The following is a 21,111-nucleotide window of genomic DNA, read 5'->3' on the forward strand; positions in this document are numbered from 1 at the left end:
ATGAACTAATTCTTGATGCTCAAGTGCATTTCTGACTCTGGGTTGTGACTTTAGAAAATAAGAAATTTGGGGCGCCTGGATGGCGCAGTCGGTTAAGCGTCCGACTTCAGCCAGGTCACGATCTCGCGCTCCGTGAGTTCGGGCCCCGCGTCGGGCTCTGGGCTGATGGCTCGGAGCCTGGAGCCTGTTTCCGATTCTGTGTCTCCCTCTCTCTCTGCCCCTCCCCCGTTCATGCTCTGTCTCTCTCTGTCCCAAAAATAAATTAAAAAAAAAAAAAAAAAAAAAAGAAAATAGGAAATTTAACTGTGCAGAAATCAAAAGTGATCGCAATCTGATTCTGAAGGGTTGACATTATAGCTTAATTTTTTAAAGTTATGTACATTATCTGTCATAAAATTGTCATGATACATGTTGGTCCACAGCTAAATATTCTGTTTTTAAAACTTCACGTTAGGGGCGCCTGGGTGGCGCAGTCGGTTAAGCGTCCGACTTCAGCCAGGTCACGATCTCGCGGTCCGTGAGTTCGAGACCCGCGTCAGGCTCTGGGCTGATGGCTTGGAGCCTGGAGCCTGTTTCCGATTCTGTGTCTCCCTCTCTCTCTGCCCCTCCCCCGTTCATGCTCTGTCTCTCTCTGTCCCAAAAATAAATAAAAAACGTTGAAAAAAAAAAATTAAAAAAAAAACTTCACGTTAAAAGGAGGAAAGCATTGTAAGATTAATCTCCCTTCTGTCAGAATGATAGAACTCACAACAACAAAAAAATGTAAACACAAAATCTCATTTATTTTTGTCTGAAGCACAAAGGAGTTCACTCAGCACATGAACAGTAAGCAAATCACACAAATATTGAGTAAAAATGTCCCCATGAATACACACATATATATTCTTAAAAGCAGCAATCAGGAGCTTAACAACCATGGAAGGTGGTTTTCGATAGAGAATGCTTTCTGACAGGCTCTTGAGTAGGAAGTGGACAGGTAAGTCAATGCCATGTAATATCTGTGACTCAAGTCACTTGAACCCCGTGGACTCTGAAAGCCATCTTGGAATTTATACTGACGTCCATCACTGGCCTGTTCAACTTTTGCATTTCAGTAAATTCGGATCAGATTTACAAGCTAACCCCTCAGCTCTCAATCTCTCGCCTTTGGGGCTGTGGGAGGGAAAGGACGGGTGTGAAAACAGGCATGGGGACCAATGCTAGGGCTTGCCAACAGTGTCCCTTCCTTCATCTTTGCACTTGTTTCCACACTTTTCCTTTAGAGACACTGAAAAGGGTTGGGGTCCAAAATCATACCTAAAGGGGCTAGGTAGACCTGAAGTTGCAAATATCTCTTCTAAAATTCATAACAATCCATGTAATCTGAAAATTATTTCAAGACGTTGCCATGACACAATTCTTCGTCTAACTTTTAAAAATTCCGAACACTCCTTTCAGACATGTGAATGTGTCCAGAAGCATCATCAACTTTAAAAAAATGGACAAAAATGAAAAGATGTCCCGGAGGCTACTTACTACACAAGCCTCCACTTCTGGAGATCTTTTAGGTATCGCACAAGGTAGAACTGATCCAACGTGCCTTCCAGTTTGCCTTGAAAGCCTTCCATATGTCTAGTTCTGAGGTGAAAAGATTAAAAATAGGAAGAGTCTGGAAGGGAGTGAAGATTCAAAATACATTGCTGGATCTCACATCCATTATGTTTCCTCTCTGACATCTCAGCTTTAGTTGCCAACAGGGATTTCAAGGGCACAGTTCAAAATCAGCTGAGCGTAACAGGAGTGTTTCCAACTACTTTCCTCCCTTCACCATGCAGAATTCGCACGGAAGTGAAAAAGAGATTCAGTGGGGTTCAATTTTCACAATAATAACTCAGAAAGATCTCCTCCTGCCATGAAGGGAGCTAGTTCAAGATACTCTCTTGGATTCTAGAGCCCTTGACAATTAAATCAGAGAAGGAGCTTATGAAGGGAGCAGGGTCTCAGTCTCAGGTTATGATTATGAGGACAACCTCTCGGGCCCTAGTCCCATGTTTCATTCCCTTTTGGAAATTCAGTGCACCTTAGCCGCTCGGCCTGCTTTTGTGTTCTGTTGTAAAAAGTACCTTTGAAATGTGTGCTAGTCACCACTATTGAATCAGTTTTTACCTGCTAATGTGTATGTCACTAAAAGTACCACAAAACCCGAGGCAAACAGTGCTGGGTGAGGTGAGGGGGCTGATAAGAAGTCTCAATTAATTCTTTCTTTCCCGTCAGAGAGCAAAATATTCAAACATAAAGTGACAAACCGTGTTGGGATGAAATACTGCCTGTCCACAATTCAGAAAGTTAAGCCGCACGAGGCAAAGCCAAGGTTTCAAAGTGTAGAGCATTTGGCCACACGTATGGCCGATGCCTGTAGCGCTGTGAAAAGCATATGCGACGTTCGGAACACGGCACTTGGAGAAACCAAACACATAAGTTGTAAGCGATGCAGGGAGATCAAACTACATGTAAACATGTCAACACATTCTATTTTTACTAGAAAAGAGAGTAGGGTCTTAACATCCTACTGGGCTACATTTAATGTTCGACAAATCGGTGGTATAGATCCATTCTACTTGTCGCTGATGCTGCGCTTACTTATATACACCGTGTATGAATCCTTAGTCTAAATGAAAACTGATGGTCAACGTCAAAATGTACATCTTTAAGGAAGGTACAAGCGTAGGATCTTGCAAACGCTGGGGATAGCCGCTGCCTATTAGTGGATTTTGCGTGTCTCCTCCAAATTCTTAAGCCCGCTCCTGTGGGTTAGACACCAGGTAATCATGTTCCTTTGGCAGGGACTAGGAGGCAGAGCAGGAAACACTCAGTCAACACTACAGAGAAATGGGGAGAAAATTGGCGGGGCCTTGTTGACACAGCTCGGGAATTAGGAATTCTGGAAATACAGAGATTGACACCGGAAACTGAATTTACTGAGTTACTTTATATCCCACAACACAAACTCTGTCGTTGTTGTTGTTGTTTTAAAATAAGATCAAATTGTGAGTCGACGGTACTCAAGAAAAGTTCTTAAAAAGAATAAAAATAAGATCAGTAGGTGTTGTGTATACAAAATCAATTATAAAAGTGTTTCCACCGGGAAAACAAAAACAAAAAACAAAAAGTAGGCAAATCAAATTACTGCTGATTTAGCATAACTATGTGAGAACAAAGTATAGTACAAGAGGAATTTGGTCTTCGGTAAATATGGAGTTAGCTATATGATATTACATGAAGTTCTCTCTCTAAAGTAAATAATAAAGAGTCACACTTAAGCTCGAGGCATGAGTGTTATGCTATATTAAGAAAATCTATTCCTTTTCCACATTGGTTTATAGTATTTGGAATTAAACGGGAAAATGTAGTATTTAAGTGACATTCACATCAATACTTCTTAAGGGTTTATCATAAAGTCAATTTGTTTTTAATTATAGGGTATGGGAAAGCACACTGTAAGAGTTGGGAGGCATAACAATACTTTTTGCTTTGTTTCATGTTCCTAGATGTCTAGTACAGATTAAGTCCTATTAATATAACTATCAGGTGGGACATCTACATAGTTTTCATTATCCTAAAATTTCTGATGTCCTGAAAATTATTTGAAGTAAAAAGTCAATAGGATAAAATTGAAACACAGAGTACTTTCGATAAGCAGGATTTAAAGATTTGTAACAATATTTTTAGTTGAATTTGTCCTTCATTTCAAAGTTCTAACAGATTGATATCTGAGTATGAAATTTTCAGCAACTGTGGCATTACTCTTGGAGAGAATACGTCATTGCAGTGGAACCCTTCCTTTTAGTACTGACAGATCCTTGACATCCAGCACTTACCCCAGTTTAGGAAGACCAGTCTACACAACAGTGTGGAGTATAGAATGTGTTTCTCTTCTAAAAACACGGAAGCAATAATAGCATCACATAGTTATACTTTAAGGTGATTCTGAAGTACACAAAAATATCACTATTTATGCCATGTAGTTATATGAATAATATTCCTAAGAGACTTTAAATCTTTAATACCCAACCTCTGTCGAACACTTTGAAGCACAGAACTGTATTAAGAAAGCATGTGGCATCCAGTTTCTGACATTTCATGCCCAAAGAAGGCAAAGCACAACAATAACATCTCTGAAATGCAAATTCCATTAAGTGCAAATTTCCAGAACACAAGGTCAATCTAGAAACACATTTTAAAATTCAACAAGTTCTCTTCTGAAATTAATATGCTCAGCATTTAATTTTCAAACATAATCTGAATTGATTTTCCAATGTTTGCTCATAGTCTAACTTTTTCTCCCTCATAAAAATATATCCACTGTTTCATTCTCCATTTCTGATTTTCACATTTATTAGCTCAAAGTATCTAACCTTATAGGAGTATCTTTTCTCTCCACATTTCCAAATATGGAGTGATTTCACTTAAATCTCATAATAAGAACACCATCAGGAAGAACATTCCCTTATGTTTGAGCTTAAAGTAAATCCGAACAGCTCAAAAGGGAGAAATTTTGAATCCTCCCAAACAGAGTTGAGAATTAATGCAACTTCCTTCAAATGATTTGTCAAGTGAATACTGTAACTAGACACAGAAAGAGATAGTCATCCCAAGAACAAGATACTATTTTTTGACTTTCTAACTCCGCCCGGGCACAAGGGAGACGCAGAACCACGTGATCCCAGAGCTGGTAGAGGCCAAGGGTCTTACACTGAGCTTGAAAAGGGTACCACCTGCTTTCCGCCCACGTAAACTTCTTCAATATTTCGGTCATCTCCTGAAAGAAAAATGAAAGAATCATTCATCAAGGGCTTTTATGTCTGGAGTATTCTAATTGCCACCGGGCGGGTTTTAGAAACAAATACCACTTCTATGAGAGAAAACGCACAAAGGTGTTTTCTCTCAGATTGTTTCTTATCTGGACAAGGGGACATGGCCAAGGGAAGATGTTGCCTCGAATTTGAGGATTAGGGTTGGAATTCTGCATCTAAGGCAGAAATCACAGAAAGTTGGGTCCGGTCCCTTTCAGCTGGAGTGGTTTGCATTTCCAGCACCAACTGTAAAGGAAATACTATCTTTACACCTCAGAATCATACTCTGGGTGGTGAGGTGGAAGGCCTGCAGGAAGTGAGCTCAAGAAATAGCACCTGCGTCTCTCCCATCTCAGGTTTATGCAGGACTCAGAGCTCAGTGGACCAAGTGGAGGCAGGGTAGAGCCTTCGGTACTCTTTATTTCTCTCTCTCAGTGAACGGAATGGAATGTGAGTATATTAAAACAAAACAAAACAAAACACAAAAAACCACATGCAGTGAGACTCCACCACAAACATCACAAATACGACAGGGTAGGGTAGCCTTGGGTGGGGGGTGGGGACAGAGCGAATGTAGGAGGAAGAGACAGGATGGCCCCTCCCCTGGGCCTGCCTGCCATTCCTCAGCTTTGGGTTTATCTCGCAGAGAGCCATGTGCATTTCAAATAGTGCCTTTAAATAGTGTGCCCTAAATGGGCTTGATGCTGAGAAATGTTAAAATAAAATAATAAACCAAATAAAATGGTCACGCATAGGGTTCAGCCTGTGGTGCCACAAATATAGGGAGCCATACCCAAGAAAGAGACAAGCAAAGATTTTATTTCCCACAGAGACATATATCCACCTACCTACATAGAGGAACTTCTGGATAACAGCCTAAAATACAAAATAGAATAATAATAAGAAAAAAAATTCTGTGCATTTAGGAAAGTAAATTCATAGCCAATAGGGGTTGGCAAAGCACAGACACAGAAATGTATTTCTCAATGGCAAAATCTACTCTATTAGTGAAAAAGAAATGGTCTTTTGCTTAAAAAATAATCCCGGCTATTAACAAATGTTTATCCATTATGTAAAAGTTCTTGGCATGTGATATTGAAATCTTCAGAGAAAAGTGTTACATAAATTAAAGAAATTAATTTAATAAAATAATTCAAATATTTTAAGAGGTGTATAAGAAAAGTGGGTGAATGGGACTTAGCCCTATTCCCACAAATTTACTTTAATGAAGGAATAAAAGAATAAGTAATATAAAAATAAAAATGGTACCACCTTCAAGCAATCTGGCATCTTTCTTCTAAAAACCTTGACAAGTTATATATAATGTCCTGTTTCCTCTCACCAGTGTATCGATTTATAAGTAGTAGTGATGAGGAGAACAAATGCAAAAGAAATGTAGACAAAGTTAAATTTCCCTAGAACTTTCAGCCCATTGACAAATACTTGAGACAGGCAGAGTAGGACATTCTTCAAGGAACTCAAAACTGCTTTGATGTTAACACTTTGCTAGAGGTAAAATGCAACCTTTCTTGACAATAGCCACGACTTCCAGGATCCTATGAGTCTTCTTTAACATATGAAAATACCTTCTAGAAACTTCCTTTGTCTTTACCACCCTTGCCCACCACCACCACTTAAAAGTATATAATCAATTGTTCCTCACAATTCCAGAGCTGCTCTTCCTGCCCAAGGGTCCTGTCTCCATGCTTAAATAAAAACATCTTTTTGCACCAAAAACATTTGAAGAATTCTTTCCTGATCATTCGCTCCCAGCCCTCATCACATCAGTAATAGTTAATTACTTTCTAGAAAAACTCAGTTTTATAAAGAGTTGTTAGGAAGAACCAGTTTAGACATAGAAAAAATATTTTAAAATAAGAGGAACAAGGTAATAAAACTCATTTTCTTATAAAGTTAAGAAAATCAAGGTAGCATTGTGGTCAAGAGGCCAGACTCTGGAAGTCAGAAAGTCCTGGGCTGGAATCCAAACTGTATCTACTAACTACTAATTACTAGCCAGGAGTCCTTAGGTAAATCACTTTACTTCCATTAGGCCTCACTGCCCATGTGAGCAACGAGAGATATTAATAGCATTTGCGTGTCATTAAGAGTCATTCTAATGGTTAATCAAAAAGGATGCATGGAAGTACTTAATCCCATACTACCTAGCACATAGCAAGTGGTCAATAAGGAATAGGTATATTGTGGCTTCTTGTAGCCAAATACATTCAAATATACAAATATCTTCAAGATACAGATTTCTGTCAGTACCATTATTCACATTGCATTGGCAAATGATAAACAGTTGAAAAGGATCTAGTGTCCCTTTTAAGATCCTCCTGCATTCCATGAAAAGTTTCAGTTTCTATCTTTTTTTCTATAGGGAAGATATTGTGACTACTTCATGAAATCTATGCCTTCTGATGAAATTTATTTTACTTACTTCCGACGGATCACCAAAAAAATCCCCAGAAAACAAGTCAATGGGAGAGTCAGACGCTTTGGGGTTGATCAGGAGGGCATCAAATTCCTTGCCCACTTCAAAGTTTCCAATCTCTTTTTCCAGCCCCAGGGCTACAGGTTGGAATAAATTAATAAACAGTCAGTCTTTGGAGCCATCAGGTGGTGAAAATGTCCCAGTTTGCAAGGACAGAATCTGCCAACATATCACTAGAAAAAGTTAGTATCTTAGTGTGAAGCAGAAAAGCTCTCTCATTCCAAGCGGTCCTAAAACTTTGACATACAGAAAGCAGAATAAGGACAGAGAAAGCAAAATCTAAGAATCAAGACAGTTCCCCTCATCACCACAATCTATGATTCGGATGGCGTCGGTCTATCTCAGCTCTGTCAGTGCATTTCACAGTCCAGCTGGTCTATGATTTCCATTCATCCCTCAAACAAACATGACGATTGACATAATATCTTTCTTCTTCTTCCCTCTCCTTCTCCCCTCACATTACAGCTCTTTTCCTTGCCCTTTTTGTTCCATGAAACAGCTGACTGGATCTATTTTCATGGCAGTGAAATGAACCTCGAGTCAATAAAAAAATAAGTATCCTTTTACATATTTGCGAATGCAGGCATATCCATCATAAGTTCCTCGGTTTACATCCTGTGACTGGAGAAAATTCGCTTCGGAAAGTAAATAGATCCCCATAACTCAAGAGTCCCAACACTTTTGAAAGCAGACTGATTTCTCTGTACCCTCAAGGGCTTTCTGGTTGCCAGGGAAGAATGGTTTTCTAAAATAGGCATGGGTCAATAACATCTATTGACTTGATCCATCTCAAAGCTAGAATTCATGTTCCATGAATATTGGATGTCAAGGAAGAACATCTGTCACTTATGATTTAGTTTCAGAAGATGGGAGTGGTTGGCTTTCCTAGTCAATAAAGGTATTAAGTCTAAAGCTCCTTAAAGGCTGTAATTTAAGTGTGCACTGAGGTGCCAAATGGAAGCATGCATAAAAGGAAGGCCAACTGGAGGGCAGCATTATTTATTTGAATTTTTACATGTGTTGGTTGTATTCTGTCCCAGGCAGGATAGAGTCCAATGTGAAAATACTGGATTACGTATCTCTGTCAGACAATATCTGGTACATTATATTTCTACATATGGATATCCAGTAGTCTTTTGCCAATTGTCTAAGTACTGATTTAGAAATCCTACTTGTTCTTAAAAGATTAAAGGGCAATTCCTTTATTCTCAGAAAAGAAAAAGAGTGTGTAGCTAAAGAATTCTTTTAGGAAGACAGGGGTGTAAAAAGAATTAGAAAAGGTTAAAGGCAGTTAGGTGACTTCTACTAATTATGTGGGGAAGGACCAAATGTAATAGAAAATCAGCAGAAATTCTCTCCTCCTTTACCGATTACAATCTACTTCTTTTTGCCTTTGACAAAGAAGGATAACAAATATGAGTTTTTAATGACTGTATTCAACATAAAATGGTTGTGTGTTTAATAGGCCAGAGAACCGGCTTCATTTGTCAGTGTAATGGTATATATAAACTAACTGAGCTAATCATTAGAAGCTGGAAAGTCAGGCATGAACTAACCAAAAAAGACACAATTGCTTTCGTAAATTTGTAAGTTGGTCTAAATTCAGATTATTGCAGAGAGGCCCAGCAGGGCTGGTAAGCAATTCAGATACGTTTCAGGAAATGCAGTTTTGCAGCCTTAGAGCAAATGTCTCTGTGAGGGTGATTTATGCACATCCTGATCTTGAGAGTGAATGTAAAGGCTGTGGCAAGCTGGGAAGATGCCACAGTTTAAACAGGGAACTGTTCATCTCATTTCCCTCATAGTGTCATAGAGGCACAAGCTAAGGAGAAGAAATTTCATCACAGGAAGATCAGTGGCCCAGAAAATAGATTTAAAAGCTATACAGCCAAGACAGAAAAGGATTTGGTAAGCACCCCATACCAGCTTGATCACATACAGGATCCTGATGAAGCACCTCACAGAGAGTCTAGAATAAAAAAAGCACCATTTAAGTACAATCCATTCGCACCCCGAAAATAAGATGGTAGGCCAGCTACTCAAACTCAGATGCACAAACGGACTGGGGGTGGGGGTGGGGAGTGTCACACTTGTCTTTAAAAATGGGCGATTTAAAACTTGGAACTTTAGAAAACGAAATCATTAGGAAAATGCCAAGAGCATGACCTCTACTTGTTTTTTGTTTTTTTCAATGTTCTTTATGGCGTTCATCATAGCCCCAAACATTCAAAGAAGAGCCAGGAAGTTCTCTTCCCAGGATACTCTCAGCTACTATCATCCTGCATTTCTAAGATTTATAGAGGAAGGTATCACAGTGCAAGGGTAAGAACCTGCGCTCTGGCATCAGACGATCTGGATTCAAACCATGGCGCTCTGTACCTTGATGGTTGTGTGTGCCTCATTCAGGTATCTCACTGGTAAGGTGGAATTCGTAGCAGTGGTTATAAGGATTGAGGAACAACATACGTAAAGCATGCTGCATACTGCCTGTCATCTGGTGAGACTTCAGTAGCTCTTGGCTATTATTTTTACTATTATTGTTATCATCACTCAGGCCAACAGAGAGCATGTTACTTGACTCTGGGAAAAAAAACTGATTATTTTAAAGAACTAACATGTGACCATTGCAAATATCCAGCAAAGCAAAATTAATATAATTGTGTGTTGAGCATGTCTTCTGTCAAAGACAGGGGGCTCGCTGAAGAAATGACATCTCCGCCACATATCTGAACCTTAAGTTGCTAAATTTGGGATATGTCCTATGAGATACAACAGTCATGAGTATGGGATGTCTGCTGATGCGACCCTCCTGTGCCTTCACGTTGCTTGCAAGGACACAGATCGGCATGGTTGTATACTGTTCAAGAAAGAAAGAAAATGGTCATTACCTTGACTGCCTCCAAGAGTAGCTAGTCTGAAGGCCTCTTTGAGGCTGAGGCTTTTCTCATTTATCTTATTAATTAAAAGTATATTGGAAACCATCACTGCTCTTCTGATTGCATCAAGCATGGAAGATGAATAACCACCGGCCACATCTACGGTAGACAAAATAAAGCCAAAGCAGTCACTTCATGAGATAAATGGAATATGAGCTATATGGAGTACGAGGTATGTGAGGTTGCGTTTTTGGTTTTAGTGACTGATATTCAGTCTGTAATATACTTCAAAGAAAAGATCTTCTCTAAACACAGAATAGGTATACAGTAACATTTAAAATAATTGAAAACCTGCAATTAGCATCAAATGGATACCTGTATTCCTTTCTTAGGGTTGCCACAACAAATTACCACAAATGTGGTGGCTGAAAGTAGCAGACGTGTATTCTCTCAGAGTTTTGGAGGGCAGAAGTCTTCATTCGAACTGTCGGCGGGGCCACGATCCCTACAAAGGTTCTAGGGAAGAATCTCTCTTTGCTGCTTCAGTTTCTGGTGTCTCCTGCCGTTCCATGGCTTGTGGCAATATAGCTACAATATGTGCCTCTGCCTTCAAATGGCCAACTTCCCTCTGTCTTTACATGGTGCTCATTTTCTCTTATAAGAACATTCATCATTGGATTTGGGGTCCACCTTAACTCAGAATGACTTCATCTTGGGATCCTTACCTTAATTACATCTGCAAAGACCTTTTTCCAAACAGGTCACATTTACATGTTCCAGTAGACATCTTTTTAAGGGGGGGCAGAAACGCACAATTCAACCCAGTACAATGCCCAAATGGTTAATAAAGTTAAGGGAAGAAACTCTTATCTCTGAATATTCCCTGAAGCCTCACAGAAATATGCCTGCATAGTTAGGAAGGTAATTTGGGTAACATGAGATTTAAAACAAAGTCACGCTCTTATGCCCTAAAATCTCATCCTAAGTCTATTCTAATCCAGATGAGAACTTTGGGCATTAAAAAGCTACCTCTTTATGATAATTTTTCAGGGATAGCTTTTAAAATGAACTTAGACATTCTGGAAAATTAGTGTAATAAATGAACAGTGCTGATGTAAACAGCTTTACATGTTGGTTGGCATCATCATCAGATAAGGAATGTGATTTTTAGTGATTTAAATAAAGTCTCTAACCATAATTAAGTTGAAATACTACGTTTGACAGGAAAAAATGTAGAAGTTATTAAATGCATTTGCGTAAATAAATGCCAAGTAAATAAATAAGCATGTTTTATTAAAGGAAAAGTACATCTATAACTAATAAAATACCTTTTATATTTTAAGGGTTCCTTCTGCGTTTCCAGGTAGACAAACTTAATTCTCAGTGTCTACATATACTTCAAAAGTGGAAAGTAATAGCCTATTAAGTAATAATCTCTAGTCTGCAGTTCACTTCTATGTGCAACTGTCTTCTATGTCCTTAGATAACATGTATAGAATTTTTTTTACGAATTTTTTTCTTTTAGCAGATGAATACTACCAGAAGATCATCCGCTTCTTTGGCAAGTTTTATTACATCTACCTAAGTTATTAGTTCATTTTAATGAAGAAGATATGATATATATGTGTGTATATATATTTGTGTGTGTGTGTGTGTGTGTATATATAAATGTATATGTATATATATATATACACACACACATATATATATTACACAGGCATATTACACAGGAATATTATTCAGCCATAAAAAATAATGAAATCTTGCCATTTGCAACAACGTGGATGGAGCTAGAGTGTGTTATGCTAAGTGAAATAAGTCAGTCAGAGAAAGACAAATACCATATGATTTCACTCATATGTAGAATTTAAGAAACAAAACAAGCAAAGTGAAAAAAATAAGAAAAAGAGAGACAAACCAAGAAACAGACTCTTAATTATACAGAACAAACAGATGGCTGTTAGAGGGGAGAGGGGTGAAGGCATGGGTTAAATAGGTGATGGGGATTAAGGAATATACTTGTCATGATGAGCACGGGGTGACGTATGGGAGCGTTGAATTATTCTATTGCACACCTGAAACGAATATAACACTGTTAACTAACTGGAATTAAAATAAAAACTTAAATTTAAGAAAAGTTATTTGTCCATTTTAGTAATAATCCATTAAATCTTCATTTTACCATAGCTTCAAACTAGAAAAATTTCAGATAAGATTCAGAAATAACATACTTTTAACTTTGAAAAACATTGTCTGCTTACTTTTTATTGCTAGAACCAAGCAAACGTTAAGTGTAAATGCAGAATAAAAATGCTATCACCATAAGGTACGGAAACATGTAAAGACTGAATATATATTTCAAAATGCAGCTGACCTTTGAACAACACGTGATATGTAGATTTTTTAAATAGAGTACAGTATCGTAAATACATTTTCTTTTCCTTATGATTTTCTTAGTAACATTTTCTATTCTCTAGCTTACTTTAGTATAAGAATACAGTATATAATGCATATAACATACAAAATATGTGCCAACTGACTGTTTATGTTTTGGGTAAGGCTTCCAGTCAACAGTAGGCTATTAACAGTTAGATTTTGGGAGAGTCAAACTATGCACGGATTTTCGACTATGCATGGGGTCAGCATCCCCAACCCCCACATTGTTTAAGGGTCAACTGTATGTGGACAAAGACTGAAAGGAACAAAAACAAAAGCCATGCCATTAGGATGGTATTAACATGGAAGATTTGACTAATGCAGTTAAAAAAAAAAAAACAGGTTTTATGAAAGATGACAGAAAGTAGTATTTTCTTCAATATCTAATAAAAACTAACAATATGGAAAGAATAAGGGCAGATTAGAAAACAATGCTATGCAATTCACTGAGAAAATTTTGAGAGCTGTCTTATTATGTTGCTGAGGATCCTATATTCTTCAGTTGTTATGTTAGTAAAGTACCGATAGGAACCATACTGTGCCGAAGAAAGAATGAATGGACCCTGGTGTTTAGTCTGGACTATTTGTGTAAAAGTCAAGCTTTTCTTCTGGGAATTTCTGTCCAGAGTAACTAACTTCCTGATCCCTAAGATACCCAGTGAGCTCAATGGTTTCCCCCTGCCTCCCAACACCTCCCTGCAACACATTTAATGAAAGTAAAATCCCTATTTTATCATATCACAAGAGGCAGCGTGACGGGGTGGAGAGAGAAAGAATGAGCTTTACATTTTACTGACCTGGTTTTAAACTGTGGATCTGGGGCTTTATTGTTTTATAGCCCTTTGGTCGGTACCTTATGAACCTCAGTTTTCTCAGAAAATTAAAATAACATGACCTATCTTAACAGTTGCTGAGAAAATCCAATTAAATAGCATAAGTGCGAAGAAATAAGGACTAAAGGATGGAAACTACATGGGGGAACTGGAGGGGGCAAAAAGAATGCATTTTTGCAGAAAATGGATTCCCAAACCCCCAAGTCCCTCTACCATCATGATAAGGAACAACGCTATCATCTGCCAGTCAACACGAAGGACATTATTTACAAGAAGACACTGAAGAAACCATACAAGAGTAAAAACTTGAGCCAAAGGGCAATGGGAAGGTAAAAGCACATGATTAGATATGTGCGTGTGCATTGTGTTTCATTCATTCATTTATTGACCGTCATTTACTGAGCACCTTCTATGTGCTTGATCTATTTAAGCACTCATAAGTAAAAGTTATGGGCTCCACATGAGCCAACTACCTGGCGAAGGAGAAGGAAAAGAGAACACAAAACACATGAACAAACAAATATTAAGTATAGATAACATTCAGCTAGTAATAAAGAAAATGGACAGGGAAAACCCATTTAGCCAAGACGGTCAAGAAAAGACCTCTTTAAGGCAATGATATTTAAACTAGGACAGGAGTGAGAACTCAGCCATATAAAGAGTGACATAAAGGGCATTCCAGGCAGAGGAACAGAATGCACAAGTTCTTTTGGTAGAAGGGAGTGTGACTTCGTAGAGTGTAGGGAACGGGGAGAAGTGAGAGACAAGGCTGGGAGGTGGATGGGTGTCAAACCATGCAGACAGAGCTTTGTGTGCCTTGGCATGAGGTTTCCCTATTCAAAACCCCACTGAAGGGTGTAAGCAGGAGGAGGTAAAATGGTCTGATTTTCACTGTAATTCTTTTGAAAAGAGAAGACTGAATTAGAAGGGCCCGGGATGAATGGGAGACCAATTAGGAAGCTAGTGCAGGAGTTTAGGCAAGAAACCATGGCAACCTCAGGTGGCCATGGCTGATTTGGGGAAAGGGGGTGGACTCGGCAGATATTAGAGTCGTGGGCTGGATGAGTACGATGTAGACTACAGAATACACCTCACTCAGGGTGTGTTTGTTTGGCTGCAGTGAGAGGAAGAAGAGAAAACTCAGACGCAGGAAAGTGTGTACGTGGGGACATTTGGTGTGAGGAAGAGGAGGGAAGGATTTCCGATTGTTTCTATTTTCTCAATGACATGAGAGGAGGGTAAAGAAGTCAGGAGGGTAAGAGTTGGAGTAGAAAGTTTAGGGCAAACAAATAAGAAAAGGCCGTCTTGGAATACGGGGATGCATGCATATTTAGAGCAACGTGATTGTCTGTTTGGGTAGTGCTGAGGGCCATTTGGAATTTGAAAGCAAAATTTAAAATGAAACCCCACCGGAGAATTTTTTTCCCAGCAACTTCCAGATGCTCAGCTGCAGACGCTGAGAAGGGGAATCGTTGGGAGAACCAAGGAGGTTCACGTTTTGCTAAGTGAGTACAAAGAAAATGAAAAGGACACGAGAGTTTCCAAGGAAATGATTATAGCAATGTATTCTGGCATCTAAGCTGGGTAAATTAGGAGTGGAAAATGGATTTGAGAAAGCACGGAATCAGTGGCTTGGCGTTTACAAGTAGATCAAAGAACTATTGCTTTGGGAGTAAAGGAACAAGTAAGATAGAAAGTCAGGAGATTGTCATTAGGAGGTGGAACCCTGGGGGGCGCCCAGGTGGCTCAGTCGGTTAAACCTCCGACTTCAGCTCAGGTCATGACCTCGGGGTTCACTAGTTCAAGCATCACGTTGGGCTCTGTGCTGACAGCTCAGAGCCTGGAGCCTGCTTCACATTCTGAGCGTCTCTCTCTCTCTCTCTCTCTCTGCCACCCCCCACACTCTCTCTCTCTCAAAAATAAACAATTTAAAAAAAAGAAAGTAAGTAGGACCCTGGTTCCATGTATGTTGTTTGTTTTAATGAAGTCGTAGGTCTTGTTGACGTAAACCTTGTTCCATATTTTTTTCCTTTCAGATTACTGGTTTTTTTTTTTTTTTTACTATGTCCCTTTATTCTGAGATGAGAAATTTTATATACTTAGAATTTTGTTCCCACTTGCAAAATACATCATTCTGTTAACCTTACACAGAAACCACAATTTCTTGGTTTCTGTTAACAAAATCAGAAAATAGAAGAAATTTTAGTATTTGGAAAGTTTTTTCTTGCAGAGAATGTACCGCTTTCAAAGTTTGTGATGAAAGATTAAAGATGTTCAAATGACATAAGGGATATATAATACCAAACCTCAAGGACCTGGCACTCAGTATCAAAAGTAAAATATTCAGGTCCCAGGAACCTCTTCCCAACCAGACGGAGACTCTTCTTGATTTACTGATTTGCCATTTTAATTTTTTTAATGTTTATATTTGTTGCCATTGTTTACTGACTTTATTTTTTAGAGCAGTTTAAGGTTCACAGCCTGATAACTTTTTTATAAGATATTACTTTTCACACTGTGCACATTCTATTAAGATACATTTTCGATTTTTGCTTTCGTTTTTTAAACTCTTTTACAATTTTTTAAATCTTATTTCTGTTTTAACTGACTTAGCCTTCGCTGATATCCTATTATAATATTACTTCCTTGATCCTGGCCCTTTATTTCGCCTCATAACTCATTTAATGCTGTAGATTTTCAAGTAGTTTTTCCAAAGCGTTCATGGGGAGAATATTTTCCAAAACTTTGTACATCTGAGAATTCTGTTGCCTTCACAGGAGAATCTCGTCCAGTATAATATTCTTGAGTAACAACTATTTGGCTCCAAACTCTTTCTTTCTCTTGGTATTTTTCATGCCAAACTGGTTTTTAATTGTCTTAGTGATAACTGACTTTTTTTCCCTGCCTCACTATTTTAAGACTTTTGTTTCCTTTTTCTTTGTAACTCCAGTATTTTGCCACAATGTGTTCAGTTATGATTTAGTCTGGAACAGGGTAAGTTCTCTGAATATGATACACAGTTTTTTCTTAAGCTTAAGGAAAAGATTTAGCCTTCAAAACTTCTATTATATTTGTTCTGGATCCTGGGCCAGGAGACTCCCCTGTGCTGGTGCAATGCTGTCCTGCGTTCCGCGTGGATCATCCTCAAACACCCCCTTTGATCTTTGGTCAACTTTGTTCTTGACATCACTGATTTAATTTTCTGCAACAGTAGTTCTACTTCGCATAGCTTCCCTACATGGTTAGTTTGCTATTTTTAAACTGAAGTATAATTAAGATATCATAAAATGCACAGAAGGCAGGTGTCCAGTTCGATGAATGCTGACGACTGTACATGGCCATTGAAGTACCTTTCAGAAAAACAAGATATTAAACATTTCCATTGCTCCGGTAAGCTCTCTTGCCACCCTTTCCAGTCAATTTCTGCCTCCGGCCCCAACCCTTGGCAACCGCTTTCTGATTTTTATCAACACCAGGTAAGCTCTACTGGTCCCTAGGTTTCATGCATATGGGGACATGCAGTGTGTGCTCTTCTGTGTCTGGCTTTTTTCATTTAACAAAATATTTTTTAGATTGACCCTTGTTTTGCATACATCCGTGGGTCGTTCTTTCCTGAATGCTGAGTAGCACTCCATTGTAGGAATATGCTTCAGTTGGCTTATCCATTCTCCTGTCGGCAGGTGTCTGGATTGTTTCCAGTGTGGGGCTGTTATAAACACAGCTGGTATACACGTCCGTGTACTCCTCTTTCCATAAACACACATGTTCATTTCTCTAGGGTAAATACTCCAAAATGGAATTACCAGGTCATATGCAGATGCATATTTAACTTTATAAGCAACTGCCAGTTTGCCAGTTTTCCAAAGTGGTTGTAAAACTTACTGTCCCTCCAGCCGTAGGCGATTGTCTAGTGCGTCTCATTCTTCCCACCCTCCCCCCACCTCCGGTTTTCTTCTTTCATTTAAACACATTCCCTTTCCATCACAACTTGTGGTCTTTTCAAAGCACCATGTCTTCTTGTACTCCAAGGATGACGGCAATTTTCTGAAACTTTCTTCTGGATCCTGCAGTAGGTCATTTTCTGAGATAAGCTCATCTTCTCATCCTTTGGAATACTACTTTCTCTTGGTTTGCAATGTTTTTGTTAAGCTTCATGTGAGTTTCTCCTATCTCATAGGTGAACAAGCCCAGATCTGTCTCCACTGATGATAGACAGGGTGAACAAAGTACTTTTGGACCTGCTGTCTCTCTACAGTATGAGGTTAAATGATGTTCTGGAGCCTCCAGGGGACAGGCAGGTTGTTATATAAAGGGCATATTCAGAAAAGGGTGGAATGTAGAGGGGATATTTTAACAGAAACTATGTAAAATGCAATAGCATTCTCCAAATGCATAAGTGAATATATCATATTTAATCAAATCTTTGGTCAATACACCAACATTGATTTTTCCTTTAAACCAGTCTTTGTTGACTGGTGCAATGTGCCAGGAATGTGCTAAGCACTTCACATGCATTTTTTTTTTTTTAATTTAAGCTTCAAAACAAGCTTATAAGGTACACATACCTATAACTGTTGTTATCGTAATTACGAAATGAAGTATTAGAAAATTAAGGTAATCTGCTCAAAGTCTTACAGCTAATAAGTGACAGTTTCACCTAAAGGCTTTATGCATTCCTATACAACCCAAAGTCAAGAACTAGAAGTCACGTGATGAATTTTTTAAAGTTTTTATTTATTTATTTTGAGAACGAGAGAGAGAGAGAGAGTGCACGCACAAGTAGGGTATGGGCAGAGAGAGGGAGACAGAATCCCAAGCAGGCTCCACACTGTCAGTGCAGAGTCCGAGGGGGAGCTCAAACACTTGAACCGTGAGATCATGGCCTGAGCGGAGATCAAGAGTCGGACACTTAACCAACTGAACCCCCCAGGCACCCCTGGAAGTCATATGACGAATTTAAATCATGGAGACCAAAATCCTAGAAAATTGGAAAGCAACACTTACCTGATTTTTGGCTGTCTACAAAATTTGTCATTAACTGACTAGCGTGTAACAAAAATTCTTGGGCATGTTTTTCTTATTCATTAAAGCTCTTCTGTGAAGGTAAAATTACCACCTTAACACCTGTGACTCTACCCAAGTATTGCCACAGTCTCAGTGATTGAAGCCTTAAATTAGAATAAAAAAAAAATCTTAATTCTTTTGATTCATGTAAAATTGGGGGAGAAAATCTAACATAGCACACATCTTTAAAAATATTAATAATTCATTTTGTATTATTGTATATCTTACCAACATTGCTGGTATGAAATTAACTGAAACAGCGGTGCCTGGCTGGCTCAGTCGGTTAAGCGTCCGACTCTTTTTTCAGCTCAGGTCATGATCTCAAGGTTGGTGAGATCGAGCCCTGCCTCAGGCTCTGTGCTGACAATGCAGGGCCTGCTTGGGATTCTCCCTCTGTTTCTCCTCTCTCTGCCCCTCCCCCACTCACGCTCATTCACATGCTCTCTCAAAAATAAATAAATAAGCATTAAAAAATAAAAAGGAATGGAAAATATATCCTTGTGCCCCACACCCATTTAAAATTTTTTTTAGTTTATTCACACACAGTAATAAAAGGTTCACGGCAGATATGCCTAGACATTCGGCCTGTCTCATGTGTCCAAAGTGAGAAGCACTGCACATACTCAGGAAAAACAATTAAAATGTGCTGCGAACAAAAAAAGACATCTCTAATTCCTCAGACACCTGGACTGTCCTTCAACACAGCCAACGACAGATTACCTTCGGGAAGTGGAATCTCATTTTGTGAAACACTGCTTAAAAGCAAAACAAGTTCTCAACATACCACCGAGTTCACAATGCTGGCCCCGATAGAATCTGAGCTTACTATGTGGCAAGGTCAAATAATTTTCTGTTGAGACAGTATTTGCGATGACACAGTTATTAAAAACTGAAACCGTACAAACCCAAACCGTCAAAAGCTAGCCAGAAGGACAAAACAAAAGGGGAAGAAAAATCAAGGAGCTTTAAAAAAAAACAACAAAAAACCTTTAAAACACCTTAGAAGGACTTACCCTTTATCACCCAATCTCTGAACAGGAAGCAAGGATAATGGCCTTCAGGAGGTTAGTATCATCAAAACCCCTTCTTACTGCTTCCAACCTAACCATTTTATCAGCTCGAGACAGTACTAGCAGAAAATAAAACTATTTTTAATACATTTTTTTAATGTTCATTTTATTTACTTTTGAGACAGCGAGATGGAGCGTGAGCAGGGGAGGGGCAGGGAGAGAGGGAGACACAGAATCAGAAGCAGGCACCAGGCTCTGAGCTGTCAGCACAGAACCCCATGTGGGCTCAAACTCACGAACCTCGAGATCATGACCTGAGCAGAAATCAGACGCTTAATTGACTGAGCCACCCAGGCATCCCATAAAACTTTTTTTTTTTTTTTTTAACATAGAACTGTTACCTGAAAATTAGTCACATCAGAAAGTTACGCACTTACTCAACCACTTTGCTTAGGTCCAAATAGCGAACTACTGACCTGTACCGAGCCCTATTTTCACTTTGTGTTTCATGACTTCAAGGACATTGAGAAAGCCGCTGCTGAGCCTGTAGAGAGAGGAGAGAGTCAGGACAAGGAGACCCACATGCTTCCAACAAAGAAAGGACACCAACAGTACTGATGGTGATTTCACTACACTTGGTTCCTGTCACATCGGCTCTCACGTTGGTACAAACTCATTAGCCACATCAGATCACCTGAGTCCCAGAGGAACACACAATCATAAAGGATCTTTAATCCTTGGGTTGAGGTTAATCTCAGGAGGGTACAAAGCAGCAAGAAGCAGAAGGGAAAGCAGGGGAATCATTTGTAAGGAGAAATAAATGAAACAATTCGACCTTGCAGTTAGTGCAAAAGTCTTATTGGTCTTCAGTGTTTTTTGTTTGTTTGTTTTGAACCAACTCATCCTTCTATGTGAAGACGTACAAATTATAAAGCATCATCTCTCCTCTCCGTCTGGAATAATTTGTTGCCCTGAATGAGTCGGGACTTGCAAGGCCAGAGAAAGGGGATACCACCGGAAAAGGGGGTGCAGGCTGATGCGTCGGGGCTTGGCAGTTCACAGGCTGCCGCTGAGAACCGCAGAAACTAGGAGAGAAGGGTCTAGGATGAATTCCAGACGTGATGCATTGCACAGACTCAGAAATTTTAAAAGACGCTGTGTTCTTCGCGTGCATACTCCGCACAAAGTGTCCTCTTTCGAGGGCCTCTGTCCCAATCAGATAGGCCTCTAGAAGAGGGACACTAAAGACATGACTGAGAAAACGGAGGTCTTTGGGCTGCTAACTCACACCCCAAATGCTCACCAGCTACCGACCGATTACCGCTTACTTACGATAAGTTAGAATTGGGGCAGTGTGAGAGCGCCGCTCCCCGCTCCCTGAACACCTTGAGTTCCTCGGCGGAAAGGTAGCAGCCGTGCGCCATCACTGTCTGGAGAGAAGAGTACCCCGCGTGGAGTTTACCACTTAACAATGTTTGGTGAGTCTTCACTCACAGCGAGACGTTACAGGTACACGCAGCTGCTGCGGCTGGCCTCATCCCCACAAGAGCATTTATGATCACT

General features: G+C 39.3%; 1 protein-coding gene across 5 annotated transcripts in view; it reads right to left on the reverse strand.

Annotated features, from left to right (window-relative positions):
- Positions 1 to 763: 763 nt before the first annotated feature.
- Positions 764 to 21,111, reverse strand: part of GDA (guanine deaminase) — a 106,139-nt gene continuing 85,791 nt past the window's right edge. For 3 of the 5 annotated variants that reach the window (XM_058695694.1, XM_058695693.1, XM_058695695.1), the window contains exons 9-14: positions 20,881 to 20,978; positions 20,025 to 20,092; positions 10,218 to 10,364; positions 7,276 to 7,406; positions 5,681 to 5,708; positions 764 to 4,798 (exon numbers count right to left, since the gene is read on the reverse strand). In XM_058695694.1, the coding sequence (XP_058551677.1) occupies positions 4,728 to 4,798; positions 5,681 to 5,708; positions 7,276 to 7,406; positions 10,218 to 10,364; positions 20,025 to 20,092; positions 20,881 to 20,978 (543 nt within the window). In that variant the 3' untranslated portion in view covers positions 764 to 4,727. The other 2 variants (XM_058695696.1, XM_058695697.1) reach the window with 2 other exon arrangements.

Source organism: Neofelis nebulosa, chromosome 12 (genome assembly GCF_028018385.1).
Source record: "Neofelis nebulosa isolate mNeoNeb1 chromosome 12, mNeoNeb1.pri, whole genome shotgun sequence".
NCBI lineage: Eukaryota > Metazoa > Chordata > Mammalia > Carnivora > Felidae > Neofelis > Neofelis nebulosa.